Source organism: Ascaphus truei, chromosome 3, assembly GCF_040206685.1.
Source record: "Ascaphus truei isolate aAscTru1 chromosome 3, aAscTru1.hap1, whole genome shotgun sequence".
Taxonomy (NCBI): Eukaryota; Metazoa; Chordata; class Amphibia; order Anura; family Ascaphidae; genus Ascaphus; species Ascaphus truei.
This window is the reverse complement of record NC_134485.1, coordinates 277,017,618-277,037,406: the sequence shown is the minus strand read 5'-3', so window position 1 is coordinate 277,037,406 and position 19,789 is coordinate 277,017,618. Positions and strand designations below refer to the sequence as shown.

At 39.7% G+C, this 19,789-nt stretch overlaps 1 protein-coding gene across 4 annotated transcripts in view; it reads left to right on the top strand.

The window, feature by feature from the left end:
* The window catches only part of GPC6 (glypican 6), a 1,577,578-nt gene that overhangs the window by 705,697 nt on the left and 852,092 nt on the right, over positions 1 to 19,789 (top strand). For all 4 annotated transcript variants that reach the window (XM_075590866.1, XM_075590865.1, XM_075590869.1 and 1 more), the window contains one exon: positions 12,518 to 12,909. In XM_075590866.1, coding sequence (XP_075446981.1) covers positions 12,518 to 12,909 — 392 coding nt within the window. The remainder of the gene's footprint in view (positions 1 to 12,517; positions 12,910 to 19,789) is intronic.

Below are 19,789 nucleotides of genomic sequence, written 5' to 3'. Positions count from 1 at the left end.
ACTGTAGGCTCAGTTTGCTTACTTACAATGCGTTCAGAAGAGATTTTAAGAAGTTTAACTTTATTTGAAATCATAAATACACTGTACTCCCCTCACAAAACACAGTTCTACTGATATTACCTTTTAACAAGCTGTTTTACAACTTTACAATACTTATTTGTATTTTTAAAGCTTTGCGACAAACAAAATGATCTGTTGAGGTCTTTTATAGAAGGATCATTGCTGTTTCCTTGCTGTGTCCCCAGATGCCTGCCTCTTCTCTCTTTTAGAGAAGAATTGTTTGCTTACTATATGATTTATTTGATCCTTGTGCTTTTGTAATAATACATTTTAGAGGCATTGCTATTGCAGTGGCACCAATGAAGAAAAAGAAAAGTTGTTCTTTGTACAAACATAAATTACAATGTTCAGATTTATTAATCTTTAAATAAAAAGCTAGACCTTGAATAATTTTTTTTTGTTAATACACGTGGGCAAAGCGTTAGGTTTAAGAACTTTATTCAATGCATTATACCAGTCACTTGACAAAACCTAAGTGAGGCCGAAACATTGTGTCTTATGAATACATTCTTTTGCTAAAGACCCGTGGAGCCTTTAATTATATAGCGCCATTAGTGTACATAGCGCTTCACATTAGTAATACACGTGACAATCATTTAAATAACAAATAATACAAATAACAGATCATGGGAATAAGTGCTTCAGACATAAATAACATTTCGGAGGAGGTGTACCTGGTCAGAGGAGCTTACAATCTAATTGGTAGGTAGGAAGAACGTACAGAGACAGTAGGAGGGAATCCTGGTAAGTGCATCTGTAGGGGGTTGCGTACTTACAAAGGTATCAACTACTTTACCCCCCCCTTACATCTCAGCCCTCATCCACAAATACATACCTACTGCACCGACACACTTTATTCGAGCAAATACCCGGTATGTACCTGGCAGATACCTGGAATGCGCCGCTCCTCACCTCTGACAAGCCCCGTTGCATTTGCCTTCCCAGCCTGGGTTCATGCCTGGCTGACGGGCGGCTGATCTGTTAAATGATAATGATTAGGATTTAATAGGCTGCAATGCTTCGCGTGTCTACCAGATGGCATAAATTCATGAATTGTAATGCAGTATATATATATGTACTGTGCAGTATTGCAGCCAGCGGGAATAAAATGCTTCAATCCCTGCCGGAAAATAACTCAATGCACTCGGGCAGAAAACAGTCACAAACCTCAATACACCCGAGTATACCCGAATTCGTGGGACTAGCCGAGCTCGAATAAAGTGTGTCGCCAGTGTATACAGCCCCTATATTCTGCCCCGACATCTGCCTTTCCTCTCACCTTCTTACCGCCTCTCACTCCCGCCTGCAAGACTTCTCCTATGTTGCCCAGTATCTCTTGAATTCCCTACCACGTACCCAGAGGCTCCGCCAGCTTTCAGATGTTTAAAAACTCCTTGAAAAGGTATCTTTCCAAAGAAGCCAACTTGCCATACCACTAGCATCCAACTCCCCACTACCTCCAACCCCATTTGAACCAGCTGTATAGCTGGACCAAGCTACACCCTATGTAACACACCCCTCCCCAAAACTTTAATGGCTTCAGCTGTCAGACTGGGTCATATTCTAACCTGAGCAACACATTATACTACAATAAGCAGCCACCTTACCGTCTTGTTTCAACATTGTCCCTCACTCCCTCTAGATTGTAATCTCTCCCCAGCAAGGCCCTAATTAGCTCTCTGTATCTGTTTGTACATGGAAGAAGAAGAAGAAGAAGAAGAAGAAGAAGAAGAAGAAGAAGAAGAAGAAGAAGAAGAAGAAGAAGAAGAAGAAGAAGAAGAAGAAGAAGAAGAAGAAGAAGAAGAAGAAGAAGAAGAAGAAGAAGAAGAAGAAGAAGAAGAAGAAGAAGAAGCATTCCTGCTGCAGGCTCACACAAGAGATACTGAAACATATCATACCTAAGTAATGCCAATTTAACAGATTAACAACTCAATGGTAACATAAAGCATGAGCGTTTAACTCTTCTAGAGACAAGGGAATGTCATGCAAAAAGGTTAAGGACAAATTTAATTAACAGTAATAAAACAGTATAAAACCAACATAAATGAATACAACAAATAAGAATGAGCTAATGTGTGGGGTTTATGAAACAGTATAAAAGATAACAAAAATAAAGGAAGTATTTGACTAGTGAACAGGGATCACATGCACTAAATGCATATACAGTACAGATTGAAAACACACTATAGCAACATTTTACCTACTTTCTGCTCCACATGCAATCCTACGTGTACTTAGTAGAAAAAAATCTGTACATATTACCTGCGTCCTCTATTTTTGAAGTAAGCAGCTGATAAAACAATTGACAAAAACATGAAAATGGGGGCTCAAACACAACCAAACCAATATAATAAATATGCGAAAAAATTAATGGCTTTCAGTTGGAAAGTGTGAACTGGATTGGGAAATACCAGCTGTCAACTTTGAACTAGATTAGAAAGGGAAAATACAATAGTGTAATACTTCATAGCATATATTTAGGTAGAGAACAGATGTGCACTCACAGACATTATTCATTGAACAGCAACGTAGTGAATCTGGCTTGAGGACTCCCCTGGTCCCAGGTATAGAACTCAGTCAAGTGTCCACAAAGGTCAGTCTACTTTGGCTTGTTGAGCCATGTCCTTGCTGTTTTATCCGCTTCCAAGTTTTTCCTCTGGCCGACCCAGTCGCTTCTCCTGCTTCCGCGTGCCATCCCACGCTATGGAGCTCATGAGGCCCAGATGGCGAGACCCGGTTGGGCTGTTTGGAGGTATATACAACTTCTTGGGAGAAATTAACGGCTATAACTTTATTTATTACAACAGATAAATATCTCATATTTATCCCCAATTAGGCACCTAGCCAGATTGCTCTGCTCTCATCTACCAGAAATTGAGGGATAACCTCAGCTTGTGCTCATCTAGCCATTCAGTGCCTTAGTCTGAATGCACCAAACCCCCATCAAAAGGTCATTACCACACCAACCGAACCGAGTCAAGAATGGTGCTGCCTTCCACAAATTCCATCTGGAAGGTCACCAACATTTAGACCACAGCAGCCTGGAATGGTACTGCCTTCCCCAACTAAAATACTAATGATTGGACCAATGTCAAATTGTTTCCCCCCACATGCATCAAAATTATATCAGGTGGGGCCTTACACCTTTCCTTAAACATTAACTCAGGCAGCAGTTGGTAACAATACACGCCCCTACTGCCCACCCAAAACATCTTGGCCAAGTCGGTCCTTATCCCCAACTGCCTTCATCCTGGCCTAGATACACAAAGAGAACAGAAACCCAACTGATATCTCTCGATCGCCCAGTCAGAATGATTGATTGTAAAAGTTAAAATTCATGTTTATTGATCATAAATATTAAAATAAAGGTGATTAAAAATAGACAATTAGTAGACACACACTAATGATCCAATGTCGAGTGGAGTGTGACACCCTGGATCAGTATGAGGTATAAAAAGTATAAAAAGTGGTAATTGAGATTGATTGAATCAATTAACACCTAGGGAAATTTCAGGTAACTGTATCCTGTATAGATACCAAATAGAATCTGTAATACAGTATTCCCTTACTTGTTGGTGTCCAAAGGTAAGAGTAGAGTTGAAAGTACAGTGATCAGAAATGCTGGGGTAGGCAATTAGCATACCACTTACTTAATGATGTAGTCACTGTGTGTATAATTGCCAGATGTGTGCTTGGAAAACACCACACACATCTGTCCTAATAGCTAAAGGAATCCTTAACTAAGTAAGGAATAGTATTATTAACTGCTGATATCAGACACAGTATGAGAGGAACTCCTGTTCACTCTAATAGATCCCAATGGAGTAGCAATGTACTGTATAGCCATAAAGCTTGATGACAGATTAGCCCTATGATGTGACCTATATTAGCCAGATGAACTAGTATAGGAACCTAGCTACTTATAATGCAGTATACCCTTGATAAACAATGTCCAGGGGTAGGAATAATATCCAATTTTGCTTAGGTAGGTGTAAGGAATCGGGGAACGCGTCCCCCGAAGCGCGCTCCCTCCCTTACCTGCAACCTCAGGAGATTCTGCTGGCATCACCACGCACACGGGAAGGTACTCATGACCTCACAGGGACTGGCCCCGCCTCCCCTTCACGTCATGTGATGGCACCACGCGGCACGCACACCTGTCACGTGTGCTCCGCTCCCTAGCTACGTGTCAACATCTACTATCACCTAATCACTCCCATCTGTCTCCTGCACACCCACTAGCTGCATGTAAACATTCCCTAATAACCTAATCACTCCCACCTGTCTCCTGCACCACTCCACCTATCCTTGCCTCCACTGAGGCCGCACCTCCGCTCCTCCTCTGCCCATTGGATCCCTTCCCTCATATATGCTGAGATGTGCCACTGGCACTTTGGCTGAGCATAGTTCTTTGTAGCCTTGCTGTTCCCACGTTACTTGCCTTGCCCTGTGTTCCCTTGCCTTGCTTTCAGATTGATCTTCTGTGTACCGACCTGGCTTAACACTTGGACTCCGTACCTCTTTCTCCCTGACCCCGGCTTACCTCTGACCTTCCGCATCTCTCCTACCCTGACCATGGCACTCGGACTTCTACTATCCTACTGGCTTTACCCCTGGACCATGGCAATCAGACTCCTACTATCCCACTGACCCCTCCAACCCTGACCTTGGCAAGTATCAGGACTGTTCTTATATTTCTAACCCTGACCCAGATACCTTTACCATCCACTCTCCAGACGTGCCCTCATTGCCGTGGGTGGTATTTATACTATTCCCTCTTCAGTACCGGGGACCCACCTTGTTCATGGTGAGCACAAGCGTTAAAGTAGGTAGCCTAAACAGCACTTAATTGAAAGGTGATTCAGTTATGGGTTGAAACTCCTGTGTGTGTGATTACCAGCTGTGTGCTTAGGAAACACCACGTATGTCTATCCTGAAGGAGTCCTTAACTGAGTGAAAAATAGTACAATTGCTTGCTGATATCAGACTTAGTGTTGTGTAAATAAATGGAACTCCTAGTCACTCTTCTTGCTTCCCCATATACTGTAAGTAACAATAATTGACAGAGTAACCTGTTAACAAAGTAGCCCTATTATGTATCCTTACAGTAATCAGATAACTCGTCCAGGACCAGAGCTACTAATGAGAATGTAATAGTTACTGAACTAACCTAGAGTCCATATTCATGAATGGGCTAGAATCATTAAATACTGGGTATAGTGCAGAGGCTGCTGCCCATGTAGTTTCATGGGTTAGATATGCTAACTAAGTGGAAACAATGATACCTTATGAACACCATTCTTCAAAGTAGCATTTAGCCTTAATATTGGTGGGCACAATCACCCTCGAGCGGGGGCAGGAATCCACAGCCAGTCGCAGTGCGAACAGAGTGCTTTGATCAGAAAATATTCCCTGCACGGGCCCATGATAGAACTAGCCAACGCGTGAGTTTCATGTAAAGAAACTCCTTCTTAAGGCTTGGTAAGTAGTGAAGGGGTGTCCCATAGCTAAAGGGGAGGTTTTATAGCGGTGTCTCACCATCTGATTGGTCTATAGAGCCCTATGTGTTCCACACTGTGTATATGTCTCTCATGCACTGAGTCACACATGTGGGTAAAAGCAAATATACCCATGTAGTCATGCATTAAAATAAACATTTATCATTGGCTGATTGATTGATATTGTTCCACTCACTAATAGTAATGTGTGTGAGGCTGAAATACCTTCGTCCTGGCCTACTCTCAGGTTGCTTTCCTACCCAGTGAACATAGGAATCCCTGCATGCCAGAGTTCAAGAGGGGCTTGACCTGGACAAAAACAAATAATAAAATCAATCACTGAACTCTTTAAACAGTTTGTACAGGGTCTAACATAACCCTTAAAATGCCCTGATGACCACCTGCCCAGCATTTTAAAAACTGCTTTCTCTAGGCCTAATCTAGCGTCTTCGGATGCTGCCCCAATCATAAAAGAATGGGACTTAATTATCAAATCCCCAAAACCTGCTAGCTCCGCCCATCTCTCCAGAACCCTTCTAAACTGGAAACAAAGAGGACACCACTGTCCCATTCTCATGAATCAGTAAGGAAGGAGCACCAACCTGGGGTCTGCACTGCCCGTACTCCCTCACCCGCCTTACAGGACAGATTATAATGCATATGGTTACCCTATACATGTTATTAGGGATATCATTGGTTTCATGCATACCATTGATTGTGTTTCTGGACTTTATTGTTGTCACGGGAGACCAGGTATTAACACCTTTAAAATCGGGATCATAACATTGAGCAAAACAAGGAGGTAAAATAAATTGTGATTTATTCCTTGGAAACACGTACACACAATGGATTACAATATAAAATGGAAAAACACACTTACTGGGGGCCTGGGTGAAAAAAATAGCCTTTCCTAGCTTCTACAGTCCATGAAACAATGTCTTTAGGTTGCAGGGGTTTAGCCCCAAAAGTCCTGGAACTCAAATCGGCATGAGTTAGCAGACGCCATGGCTGTATCTCTTCCGGAGATGCCAAAATTCCTTGACTGGGAGATACTACTCCAGCCAGTCCGAGCGTGGGAGAATTCCTACAAGCCAATCAGAGATTTGCTAGTCTACTGAAGCCGGGCAAGGAAGGATTCGAAATCTGACAGCGGCATGCGCCAACTTGGCACCTCTGCTCCCTGTGAGTCAGAAGCCACCTGTGGCGTTAGGCATCTCAAGGTCTGGGTAAATGGTAGTGATGGTAGTGATTTCCATTCATACCAGGATGAGGTTACTTGAGTCTAGCTCCTCTGCCCAAATTGCTTCCACACCTTGGCAATCTCTGTGGCTTTCAACTCCAGGACAAGAGCAGAATCAGTGGCACCAGGCTTGGTAGCCACAGTATCTCTCGGAACAACGGACTTGGAAATCCCCAGCTAATATACAGTGCATAAACATATACCATTATACACAATGTCAGAAATAAAAATATTTCACAATTTTGTCTGAGTCCCTCTTTTCTTAGCTTTGACTGAAAATATGTTCATGTTCAGTTTCAGTGCTCCTAGACCTTCTTAAAGAAAATGTGTACAAAGTTGAACCAAATAATGCTTAGGTTCAATCTCAGAGTGACTTTTCTAACACATAAGAATTTGCACTTGGACTTAAAATCAGCTTGCAACCTTATCGAAGGTTGAAGCACCCCAGAACCTCTGTACTTGGTTCTGGTGATTAGGGCATATACTGGAGGACTCCCATTAACCTAGGGACCCCTGACTGTACCCGGGATACACATATCCCTATACCCTCATTTACCTTTCTGGCCTATGCTGAAGCAGGGAAACCTGGCGGTGAGTCACACAACTGCTTTCCAGGGAGGATTTTGCCCAGAGGTCTGTGTCTACATGTCCCCGGGAATATGACCTGATTCCTGGATACATTTTTGGGTGTCCAGCCACTCTGGACCCCTTCTACCTAGACACCTTCCGACAACACTTTCATCGCAAAACCCACCCTGAAACTCATACTGTAGCCTGAGAATCTCCACTGGTTAGCCCTCCTGGAAAGGTAAAACACACATAAATTCTTTATTACAACACAATGCATGTGCCATGACGGGGCTCAAGAGCTGACACACTATGTCAGCCCCATGTGGCTCAGAGGTAACCAGCCGGGCATATGACCTTTATTAATGGCCTGGTTACCCCTCACCGTCACAATTGTAGCCCAGATTCCGGTTCAACTATAATATCCTAGCATTTACCAGGTGCTTAACATAGGATCCTTTCTGCGCCGATTTTTTTCGATTTTAACACCATATATTTTAACGATGTTGTTTATTATAGTTTTTCTTTTAACTAATATCATTCACCTCCCAGCAGGGTGGGAGAGTGCCCGCAACTGGGTTTACCTTTTCAAGTTTAGTTGTATGTAAATCTACACCCCATCATACATTTTTCATCTGAGCGGGGGTTCCCACCTCCTTATTAATGACCCCCTAGATGAACCCATTTTCCTTTTCCTACCTGGTCAGTTTTAGATCTTGTGAATCTAAACCTAACAGACCCTGCATCCCACTCACACATTTGAGATGCTTACTATTTCACTAATACTCATGGCCCCGAAGAACGTCAGGCAATAATCTATGCCAAATAGCTGTACTTCGTAATTAGAAAAAAATGCTTTGTGTGTCATACCAAAAAAAAAATTCCAGTATGGCTGCCGAAATCAGGGCCCTCTCATCCTTGGATTAGTCTCCTCTCTTCCAACCTGTCACTACTCTGTATATTATGAAATCCTTAGTAAAGTTCCCGTCTCCCTTCAACTTTAAGAAGACGACACCTGCCAAAATGTTTGCTATCATTGTGGCTGATCCTTGAAATTCCCACTTCTTTACCAGGAATCTTAACATTTTATCCTTGATTATCTCTATCATTACGCCCTCAGGCCTTTGTTCTACCCTGTCTGCACTTAATCAGGACAGCCATTCTTCCCAAGTCTTGGTGCATGCTAACCACGTACCCAGGGCTAAAGGAAGCCCTCACTAGTTCCTTCATTCCTGAACTGCTTCCTACCACAGCTGATCCGGTCATGGTTCTTCCATCATTGCCGCTTCCAGAACTAACTCCCGGAGTGCCTTAAGCTGAAAATGAGAATGGGCACTCCCTATATTGTTATCCACACCCAACATGTGTTTAACCATATATTATGATCCAGGCCCTTTTGAACAGCAACCTCAGTAGCTGGAAATAACGCTGTTAGCCCATATACAGCCTCCACCACACCCATGTTGTCCATCAGGAAGATGACTTCCATTTGACAGCTCCACCCCCCATAGCTCCACTGTCACTATGGTGGAAAGAGCAGAAAGACCTCAAAGTGGAAAGAGCTCTAAGAACGTTAAGTTCCCATAAACATCTGCTGCCCCCACTCTTCCGGCCATCGCTCAGCGCACATCAGCCCTAAAAAATGCCCCAAAACCCACAAATCCTGACGCATCCGTAAATAGCTCTATCTGCCTGCTCTTCACCACTCCTTGCAAATCAAGCATACGCCCACTGTATCATCAAGTGGAAGGGGGAAGAGTCTCCTTTCCTTCAAAACCATTTTTCACTGCATTCCTCTTGCAAGGTCTTCTGCTGCCATGACAAAAGCTTTAAAAAGGATTGCCAGACACCCAGTATTTTCTTTTATTTTCTCCTCTCTCACACCCTTCCTCTGGCTTAACCTTTTGCTTTCCAATTCACGAACAACATCTGTTCTATAATGTATTTCCCCTTAAACTTACTCCTTTTTGGCCAGATCATTTGGATCCAGATTCATGCTGCGCTATCACCAATGGCTTTGTTTCTTTATATTTCTCTTTTCAATATACAGTACAATAAAAAAAAGTACTGATTCACACAAGGCCTTTTTATGCTATTTTTTTTTTTTTTTTTTAAATAAACACCAACCATATTTTTTTCTGGCAGAAATAAAATACAGATAAAAGCTGACATTTCCACATATGAACATGACAAAAAGAAAAGTTGGACTCTTTGTAGATCTACTGTAGCAATATGTATTTATTTAATGGAGTATGGATCATGAATTTAAAGAATCCCCAAAGTAAATAAATACACCCAAGCAATATTGCTACTTACTTTTGATCATATCCTCATAAAACAAGCAGAGCAATGTATTCAAATTAGATTGCTGCAATTAAATAAGGGCTTGAAATTACCTGAATCATCCCTTACAATCAGTACAGCGCTGAATACGTATGTTCTGTACCCTTATTAGTTGTGTTACACTGCAGTAAATGTAATATGAACGCCATTCAACATAAATACTGTGAAACATATCTGCATTCAATTTATTTTGAAAAATTACACTACACCTCCATAGGCCAAGAAAAGGTGTGACATATCCATGTCACCGCATCTTTCCTCACTCGTCTGCAGTGAACTCTCTGATCCTGCCAGTTGGTTTGAGCAGAATGCTCATTGATATGCCTCAAGCTTCTGTCAGTGTTAGAAAGAATAGAAGAAGAAAATCTGTAACATAAACATCATTTTTATGTCCATACCCATAAAAAAACCACATTGATGAATATTAATTGATTTTAATTTATGTTCTGTCAGGCGAACATCTGTAGGATAATTTTCTGGCTACAAATTCAAATGTCATAAGGATGGTAAAATACGTACATGATATAATAGAAGGAGATTAAAGGAATGAATTGTCCTAATCATCTCTGATTTTATTGTAACCTTGGGTCCTTATTGTCAAACCACTCTAAATTACTCGTGAGGTTTAGCACTTTCACTGGTGTTTTGTTTTTGCTGAACTCGTTTGGTTTTCGGTTATGAATTTGTTATTATGGAAAATAAACTGAAAAAAAATGAAAGCAGGTAAATGATTCCAAACTTTTGTGCAGACGTTTGTGAGTTTTTTGTTCACAACCCTATGAAGCTGCGGCCACAAAAAAGCAATGGTCTGTGGCGCTGGAGGCAGTGTAAGCATGTCCATGTTTTAGATGGGAACCCCCACAACATTAATCCTCTGGCAGCAGCGCCACTGTGATAACCTGACTGCAGCTTACACTGCTGTTTTAAACAGTTAGTGTTACAACAGCAAAAAATACTTGTGACCCAAAAAATGATTTTTTTTTTCGGTATGGCTAAAAAATGTGTGGTCTTCTGGGAATCCAATACATTACTAAATATCCCTTAATGCAAGACACAGATTTGTAAGTGTATTCACATTGCAATTTAATAATAAACCATACCACACTATTTTTTTCCTTTTTTGCACCACAGATATATATTTTTTAATTGTTTGGACCTATTCAGTACTAACAGTGGGTGAGTAGAAGGGACTAATTTTATAGCATTTAGGATTTTTAGTTATGTGAGTATCTTAGGCAAGTTAACAATTTGTTTATTTGTTGTCACAATCATATTCCTGATTAATTAAGGTGATATATAAAGGGGAAGGAAATTATATTCAGCAAAGGAAATGACAACTACAGTACAGTACTCTCGTGCACACAATACCATAATATTAAATTTGGGTAATATTTCAGCCTTCTTTTGTGAACAGACACATATGTACAGTATACTGGATTTTGGTATTCTACTATCTTCTGCATGTTCATGCAATGGGATAACTACATTGGTAGCAATAATTAAGTCTTAGACCCACAGTTAAGACTGCATAATGAATAAATACAACTTGCACTAGTTTTATAAGAATATTCAGTGTGTCCGCAGAGAACCTCTACTGGTAGGAGTTTCTTCACTTAGCTTTCATCACAGAACAATGGCTTTGATTCAATGAAGTTCGATGAAATAATTGGCGTTATCAGTGTTTAACGCCAATTTTAATGATCAATTTATTTACTAAAGTCATGTTCCCAGCAGTAAAGCAGGGATAATTGTTTTTTTACAGCAGCAATATATCAGCAGTATTTTTAATGCGGCAAATTAGCATATAAAAGAGTATTTAATACTAAATATTTTTTTCAAAATCCCCATTGCTTGCATACGGTTTAAATCCTAGGCCCTATAGCCACCTTCAATTCGAAGCGCAAAGGAGCAGGGTTTGCTCTGTATATGCACTACTGTATACAAGAAATTGAGATAGACAGACAGACAGACAGATACTATAAAACATAACCCTGAGGTCTTGACAGATGTGTAATTTGATTCGTTGACCAAGTGGATACCATTTTGTCACAGAAAAATCATTTAAATTGATTTGTCATTGACATGTATGCATTTTGATCAATTTGCAATATATATTTTTGCCCAAAATAAAAACTTTGATGTTGAATGGCTGTAGCAGTCAAAATGAATTTGTACAATAACCTCAAGTACAATTTTAAAATCTAATACAGTAGATAGACATGCCAAACCTAAAATTAAAGGAATATTATTGATTACTGGTATGATACACATGTGGCTCATGCAATGTAAGGCAAACCTGGCCCAATATATTTTACTTAAACTGTAAAACATGTAAACCTTTTGTTTTTCTTTTGTGTTGTTTTTTTTTATATATATATATTACAATTTAAAGCATGCTAGACTAACTGTAAACTGTTTATACATGTGATACTAAATTATCATTATTTTTTGTTCAATAAATAATTTTCTTTCTATTTTGTAGTTTACCAAGTTAGCATATTATTGATATTCAATTTAGATAGTAAAATCAGCGTTAGGTTTTTGCCCTTTTGTTAGGAAGCCAATGAAATCCCAGCATGTTTGTTTTTCTGTTTTTAATGTCAGTAACACTGATTTTAACATATTCAACTCTTTAAATATATGTAGTAAATACTGTATACCCTTTTTCAGATGTTTGCATACAAAAAGTTTTCAGTGACAAATATGACACTCATTTATTTTATTTTGGCAGCCATTCTTAAATATGATGTAAATGCAGTGAACTAATATAACAAGTTGCTTATTTTTTCTTTTTCTCTGTTTTGTCTAGAATTTTTCAGAGAACTCCTGGAAAATGCAGAGAAGTCTCTAAACGACATGTTTGTGAGGACCTATGGAATGCTGTATATGCAGAACTCTGAGGTATTCCAGGACTTATTTACTGAACTGAAACGTTATTACACAGGAGGCAATGTCAACCTGGAGGAAATGCTCAATGACTTTTGGGCCCGTCTTCTGGAACGCATGTTTCAGCTTATAAATCCTCAGTATAATTTCTCTGAAGATTACCTGGAATGCATCAGCAAATACGCTGACCAACTGAAACCATTTGGAGATGTACCCAGGAAAATCAAAGTTCAAGTGACGAGAGCTTTTATTGCAGCGCGCACTTTTGTCCAGGGTCTAACAGTAGGTCGAGAAGTTGCAAACAGAGTATCCAAGGTAATGACAAAACATTTACTTTATTCATTTTATTTTGGTTTACTAAAGCATGAGACTTTAAATTGCACTATTTTTTGTGTTGGTTTCACGTTTTCTTCCACTTTGTTTAGTATCTACTGTACAGCATACCAATGCTAAAAAGACTTCTGATTAAAATAGTAAATCCTTTTATTCATGGATTGACCTACAGTAACGTAAGGCAACTCATTCTTCTAATGAATCTTTATTGAATCAGGATTGGAAAGGATTACCTGTCTTTTATAAGTCCAACAGATGGTACCAGTTAATAGCCTTTTAACATGAAACCATTTATCATAAATACAGGAGAAACCGCTGACAGCTATAATCAGATGACACTTCCTATCAGTTACATAGAAATGAAAAATATATGTGACATTGCTTATTTCAGTACTCTATTCCCTTTGGATAGGGGAAAAAAGAGTGACAGTCGTCATAAGGAGTAGAAGTGACTGACAATTCATATTAGGATTTTAGACACACAGCACTCCTCTGCTTTTCACTCATGTCAGGATATCTTCTTTTGTATGACATTTATTCATCCATTAGCATCATCTATAGGACTTGTAATAGGCTAAAAGACTTTAGTCTTTGGTTTACTACATTTTCACACAAGTTATATATAACAAGCCATATCTTACACAAGAGCAATATTCAGCCTTGTCCCAAGAAGGAGGTGTCTACAAAAACTTGGCAGTTTGTATTTTTTGCAACAATTTGTTTGTAAAAATGTTTTAGTTTACTCAGATTACTGTTTTATTTGAGAAGAAATCAGTTGTATTTATGTTTTGACATTTTAAAGACCTAAATGCAAAATGGATACATTCTAGAAAATGTTTTGTGTGCTACCCATAAGCCTGGCATAAATGTCTTCATAAATTGTGCAAATCATCACAAAATGCTTCAGCGTTTTAAACAATTTTAAACAATTTAAACCATTGCTGTCATGCAGTCATTCTAATGACTATCTTAAAACCCTTAAATTGCAAACATGCGTGCTGAGGAGTGCCCACCCCTAAAATTTGTAATATTAGCTATTAACATTTATTTTGACCTGCATGAAGCAGAGGGTCCGGCAGGACCGAATCACAGTACTTAAAACTCTGGGAACCCCCTCTATTGCCAATATATATATTTGCATTGTGAGCAAATCAGAAACTACAATGTCACGTTTAGCAATGGGCAAATTATTCTCCAACATTCGAATTATCTGTGAATATGGCATTTATCACAAGTGCGAATATTCAGGGAATGTTAGAAAAAAAAGAATCTTTGATTTTCCTAACGTATTTTACTAGTATATATATATATATATATATATATATATATATATATATGTATCCTCATACACACCTAATTATATACAGGCATACCCCGCATTAACGTACGCAATGGGATCGGAGCATGTATGTAAAGCGAAAATGTACATAAAGTGAAGCACTACCTTTTCCCACTTATCGATGCATGTACTGTACTGCAATCGTTATACAGTATACGTGCATAAATGATGTAAATAACGCATTTGTAACAAGCTCTATAGTCTCCCCGCTTGCACACAGCTTCAGTACAGGTAGGGAGCCGGTATTGCTGTTCAGGACGTGATGACAGGCGCATGCGTGAGCTGCCGTTTGCCTATTGGGCGATATGTACTTACTCGCGAGTGTACTTAAAGTGAGTGTACTTAAAGTGTGGTATGCCTGTATATATATTATATATATATATTAGTTTATTTTTTATACACAGTATACACACACACACACAAACACACACACATATATAAATGTAAAAATATTGAGCATCACGTATTGTTACTTTAACATGATGCTCCCACTGAGTGGTTGTAGCTTACAAAAAAGCATTTTGTAAACAATTTAATAATCTAATTAGCCTTTTTTAGATAAATGTAATCATACTCAAAGCAAACATTTAGCAACTTTGTTATTTTTCTTTGAAAAAGAAGAACATTTTATTTTCACTTACTGTAGGTCCCTGAATGGGAGAATGTACTGTAGTAGTCAAGTAGTCCCTGGTCAGTGGATCAATAAGGAGAAGTGACAGAAGAGGATGGGCACGTTTCCAGCACAAGGTTCTTCTCAACATACAGTGAGATCAGACATTAAACACTTCTTACTGTATATTTCAGCATTTCATGTTTACAAACTAATATTAAAAATAATTGTAAACTATATTTAACCACCCAGATACAACTTTAAACAAGTTACTGCTTCTGAAAGAGGATTGCACAATTTTAAGCTAATGTCCCATATGTTGGTACATTTGACCTACAGTACAATAGTTATGGAGATAATACTTGATAATTATCCATTTGTAAGTAATAACAGTGTGAGTATGTGTTAAGAAACACTGAGCAGAATTTTGTGCAGTTACCCTCGAAATGATAACATTTTGATGGACACTCCTAAAGATAATTGATCTTATTAAAGAAAGCCCTGATCAACAAGGGGAATGGAAGCATGACCCTTGGCTCGACAGGCCATAGAGTGATGCGTTGCCTTCTGTCACCTACCCAAAATGTTCCCACCCAATTTAGGGTTCAGGTTTGTTGGATAATGTTATGTTTGCTGGTATGATGGCATGTAACATGTTTTATTTATTAACAAACAAACAAAAAAATGATAAAGTGGAAAATAGAAAGTTATGGTTAAAAGGTGTTGGTGGTGTTATACGTTTGTCAAACCTGGAGTGATGTGGGCTGATCAGTTTTGCCCAGGTGGTTAATTTTGGGGTATGTGAGAGATTCAAAGCATACAGTCTTTGGTAAGGGCTAGGTGCACTCTAAATTATTTTGGGCTGCGGTTCTGGTTCTCAGAAATCTTAAGATTGTAAGGTTCTGATTTCCCACACGTGGTTTTTACCATCTCTCGTTACATTTGTGTTTAGAATTTGTGCAGTTCTTTTATTCATATTAAATATTTTTCTTGTAATAGAGCTCACATTCATGTAGCCAAACAATAAATGTAAACATACATTTTACCTTCAAATAAATCTGCATTACTCTTGGATTTATTAAAGCAATAAACATTGTTTTATAGGGTAGGAACTGGAGGTTTCCTCTGAAGCTAAATGATTCTGTTTTTAGCTCTAGGAACCCCAAAATTCCCAACACATTAACTGAGGAAGTTATTGAGTTTAAATCTCCCTCCGCGGTAAAGAAAATGTCCACCAAACCATGGACCAAAAGGACCCCACAAAGGCTTCCTACTGGATGGTCATTTAAACCCCTACAGTAAACTGCTTCCCATTCTGTAAAAAAAAAATGGCAACTGGTAAGGTGAGATTGCACTGTAGAAATGTGAAGATCAATTAGAATAATAAAACCAATTAAGTATTACTAATTGTGTATTGCAATGAAATAAAATCTTTCATTCATGTTACACACATTTTGGCAAGGTCAATATAGTATAAAAACAATTACTGTAAATGTGTTTCAAAGTAAAACAAAAAGAATGTTACGATTTAGTTTACTTCATGCTTACAGGGGAAAAGCAATACAATTCCCTGTCCTACATTGGCTCTACTACTGTATAGTGTGATCTTATTACAAGTCAGACTATGGTTGGATTGAGACGAAAGTACACAAATTGAGGATCTGAGATAACATCTCTCCCAATACCTTATAGCACTATTTTCCATTAAGCTGCTTACTTGCTTTCTCTTTTAAAAAAAAAAAAGATTGTAACTAAAAGAAATGTGTTTTTGCAGTGTCTGAAAAAGCCCCCTTTTAATCTCGCATTTCTAGGCTTTTTAACAGCTCTAAAAGAACTGACACAAGAATTACAGTGCAATCTAGCAGACGTAATTTGAAAGGAATTACAGTAGAGAGCCTTGTTTTCTTTAGAAAGCAGTTGCTAGAACTTACTTTTTACAATTTTGATCATAGTTACATAGTTACATAGTGGAGGAGGTTGAAAAAAGACATATGTCCATCAGGTTCAACCTATGCTAAATTTAAACGATAGATACTTTATCCTATTGTAACCCATGTTCCCCCACCCTAACGGAGAATCACTGTGATTACCTTGTGATGGTGCTATCTGTTGGTTCACAGGAAGGCCCTGAGTGTCTGTCGGTGGTAGTGGGAAAGAACAGGACAGGCTTTAGGGTTCTTTCTCAGTTCTTCACTCGATGCAGCGGCTCCATTCCCCACAGGTCCCAACAGAGCTGGGGGCAGTCCCTACAGGAAAGCTCTCTAGTACTCTCCCTGATTAACTGCAGTCTCAGGCAGAAATATATAAAACAGCAACAGTCTTTATTCTTCAAATTGATCAGCATAAAAGAGGTACAATTGAATGGACCCCTGGACTCAACCCAGGGAGCTTGAGGCCCTAAGGGTCTATCCTTAGCTCCCTTATTCCCTGGTGGAATAAGGGGTAGTTGTCCCACTCCCCTAAGGGAGAGGGTCTCTCCAAAACTCTGAACCCTCCAACACTCTCAGCTCCAGAACCCCTAAATGTAGGCTCTGCAGCCCCTTTTGTACCCAGGGGGGAGGTCTTAGGTCTGAGCCCCTGATAGCGCAACACACAGACCTTAACCCCAACTCCCCCTCCCTCGTCACTCAAGGGAGCAGCTTACTTCAGGAGAAACACCAGATTAACCCTAACACTGCCTGCACTGGTACCAGGTCCTATGTGTTAAGCAGGGTAGATAAGTAGCCAAGAGGATATATGGTGTGACATAGTCCAAAGATGTTATGCAGCTTTCTGCCCCGTTTTAGGTCAGAAAGTGCAGGAATTGTGCAAAATGATCCATTCCACAGCTTCACATTAACTCAGGCTGGTGGATGGAAAATCCAGACCACAGATTACAATGTGTCTAGTTCTCCCTCACCTGCTCTCCTAATCACTAGCACAGGTATTTAGAGCAGAGAGGTTTGCATTTCAGTCTCTTCTTAGAGCCTGGAGACTGGGGGTTTCGCTGCTCCCCTGCATCCAGTTCGGGGTGGACGGCCCCTTCAAGTATCACAGTACCAGAGGATTTGCCTGGACACTTGGGACCGAGTTCCCACCACGAACACATGTTTATTGCCGTATCAAAAGACTGTATGCTTTATCTAGTGACCCTAAATGAGAGGGCATTGTTTTAAACTGGGGAACCAGGTTAGTTGGCCCAGCAGCAGTTAGAGAGGCTGATTCTGCTGTGTAGTTAGATCCCTGAATGGGATAGGATTTTGTTTATTTGATTTGGTTTGGTTCTTAAAAATGACACTGTGTGAAATGCAGAAGCCTGAGTTAAGCAACGTAATACTTTGCATGATCCTGTTTGTTGTATAATTAACCCTAGAAAACTGTGTCGGGAAGAACCCAGACAGACGTCAGCGCTACAAAAGAAGGGCGTTTGTCGCCATATGGTGGAGAATGCGGGTCGACACTAAAAGGTCTGTGGGTTTGTAAATAAATGCGGGGGTTTAAAATGGCCACCCAGCCGAAGTAAAAGTACAGCTGCTGTGAGTGAAGTCTGTTCCACTGTGTATAACCAGTTGTGCTACAGCATACACAGAGAATGTGCGAAGTGTGGATGTAATAGCACCCTGAACCCAAACAGAAAACCAAAATGTTTTGCTGAAGAAAGTGAAAATTGCAGCTAGGAAGTTGTCCCTGCCGGGTTTCTAAAATGGCCGACGTGAAATGTTTGTTTTGTAACCATGAAAAACAGTGTCCCTTCAGGCCATACGATGATGATGACGACAACTCGCATGTGGCGCCTGGAAGAGAGCTGTATCCACAGATGAATTTAGTATGCTGGGCCTGTCATGAAGTTGGTCACATGGAAGATGTGTGCCCCCAAATTTTCAAAGACAAACAGCTGCAAAAGCAAGCAACGCCCTGTGAGTGCAAGCAAGATGTGGAAGCTGCCAGTGAGTGTGTGCCCAGTACCACTGATATCTCTTGAGCTAATAAAGCAAAAAGAAAGAAGAAGTAAAAGAAAACTGTTCCTCAAGTCACAGGGGAAGTGACTGAGCCATTTGAACCTGCGCTGTCAGGACATGCTTTAGAACGACAGAAATCTCCCAGTCCCATCATCCCAGGAATGGCAAAACACACAAAAAGATTTTATGTATTTTGTACTAAAGTGTATTAGTTCAGCATACTGATTGCAAAACAGGATTTGTACACATTAACTAGTGGAACAGGTTTAATAAGATATATTTCTTGTCTCCCAGTGTGTAACGTGTACTGTATATGCTTTGAATATTCAGAGATCTATCACTGCATTTCCCTCTAGGGGTTTGTTCTGTGGGTTTAGCAAATTATAAGATCAACAACTACAGTGTTGCAACATTGATACATCATATAATTTTGCTGCTATAGCTCACATACACAATTGTGATATGCCTTTAATGAGGCACTGTCCTTGCTACAATAATTGAAACATCTTTTTATTACCACTATGAAAATAGTTACAGTTGTTCAAACCCTTTTGAAAGGAGGTGCTCCATAGAGTCAATATCTGATAGACCTTGTACATTTCAACAGTTTACACACACTAATATAAAATTGTAAGATAGATAGGGGTACGGTCCCCCCAAAATTGATGAGTGCTACAGAGTAAACAGTCCTATGTTCTGAGAAATATCACTTTTGCCAAGACATCCGGACATGTTGGAGTGAGAGTTTAAAGTGATTATATGGAGCCTATGATTCTACACTGTATACCCCTATTGTGGGAATTGACCTAGCAATCGGAACTGAATAAATCAGACAGGGATGACCACCAGTGGAAGTTTCTCAACCGGCACTGGACCCCTTAAATGACCTGCATATATGGCCAGTTTACCTGAGGCAGCTCCATAAGAGAAATTTGGAAATGATTCACTGTTTGTTATCTCGTGGCTCCGTCCGGG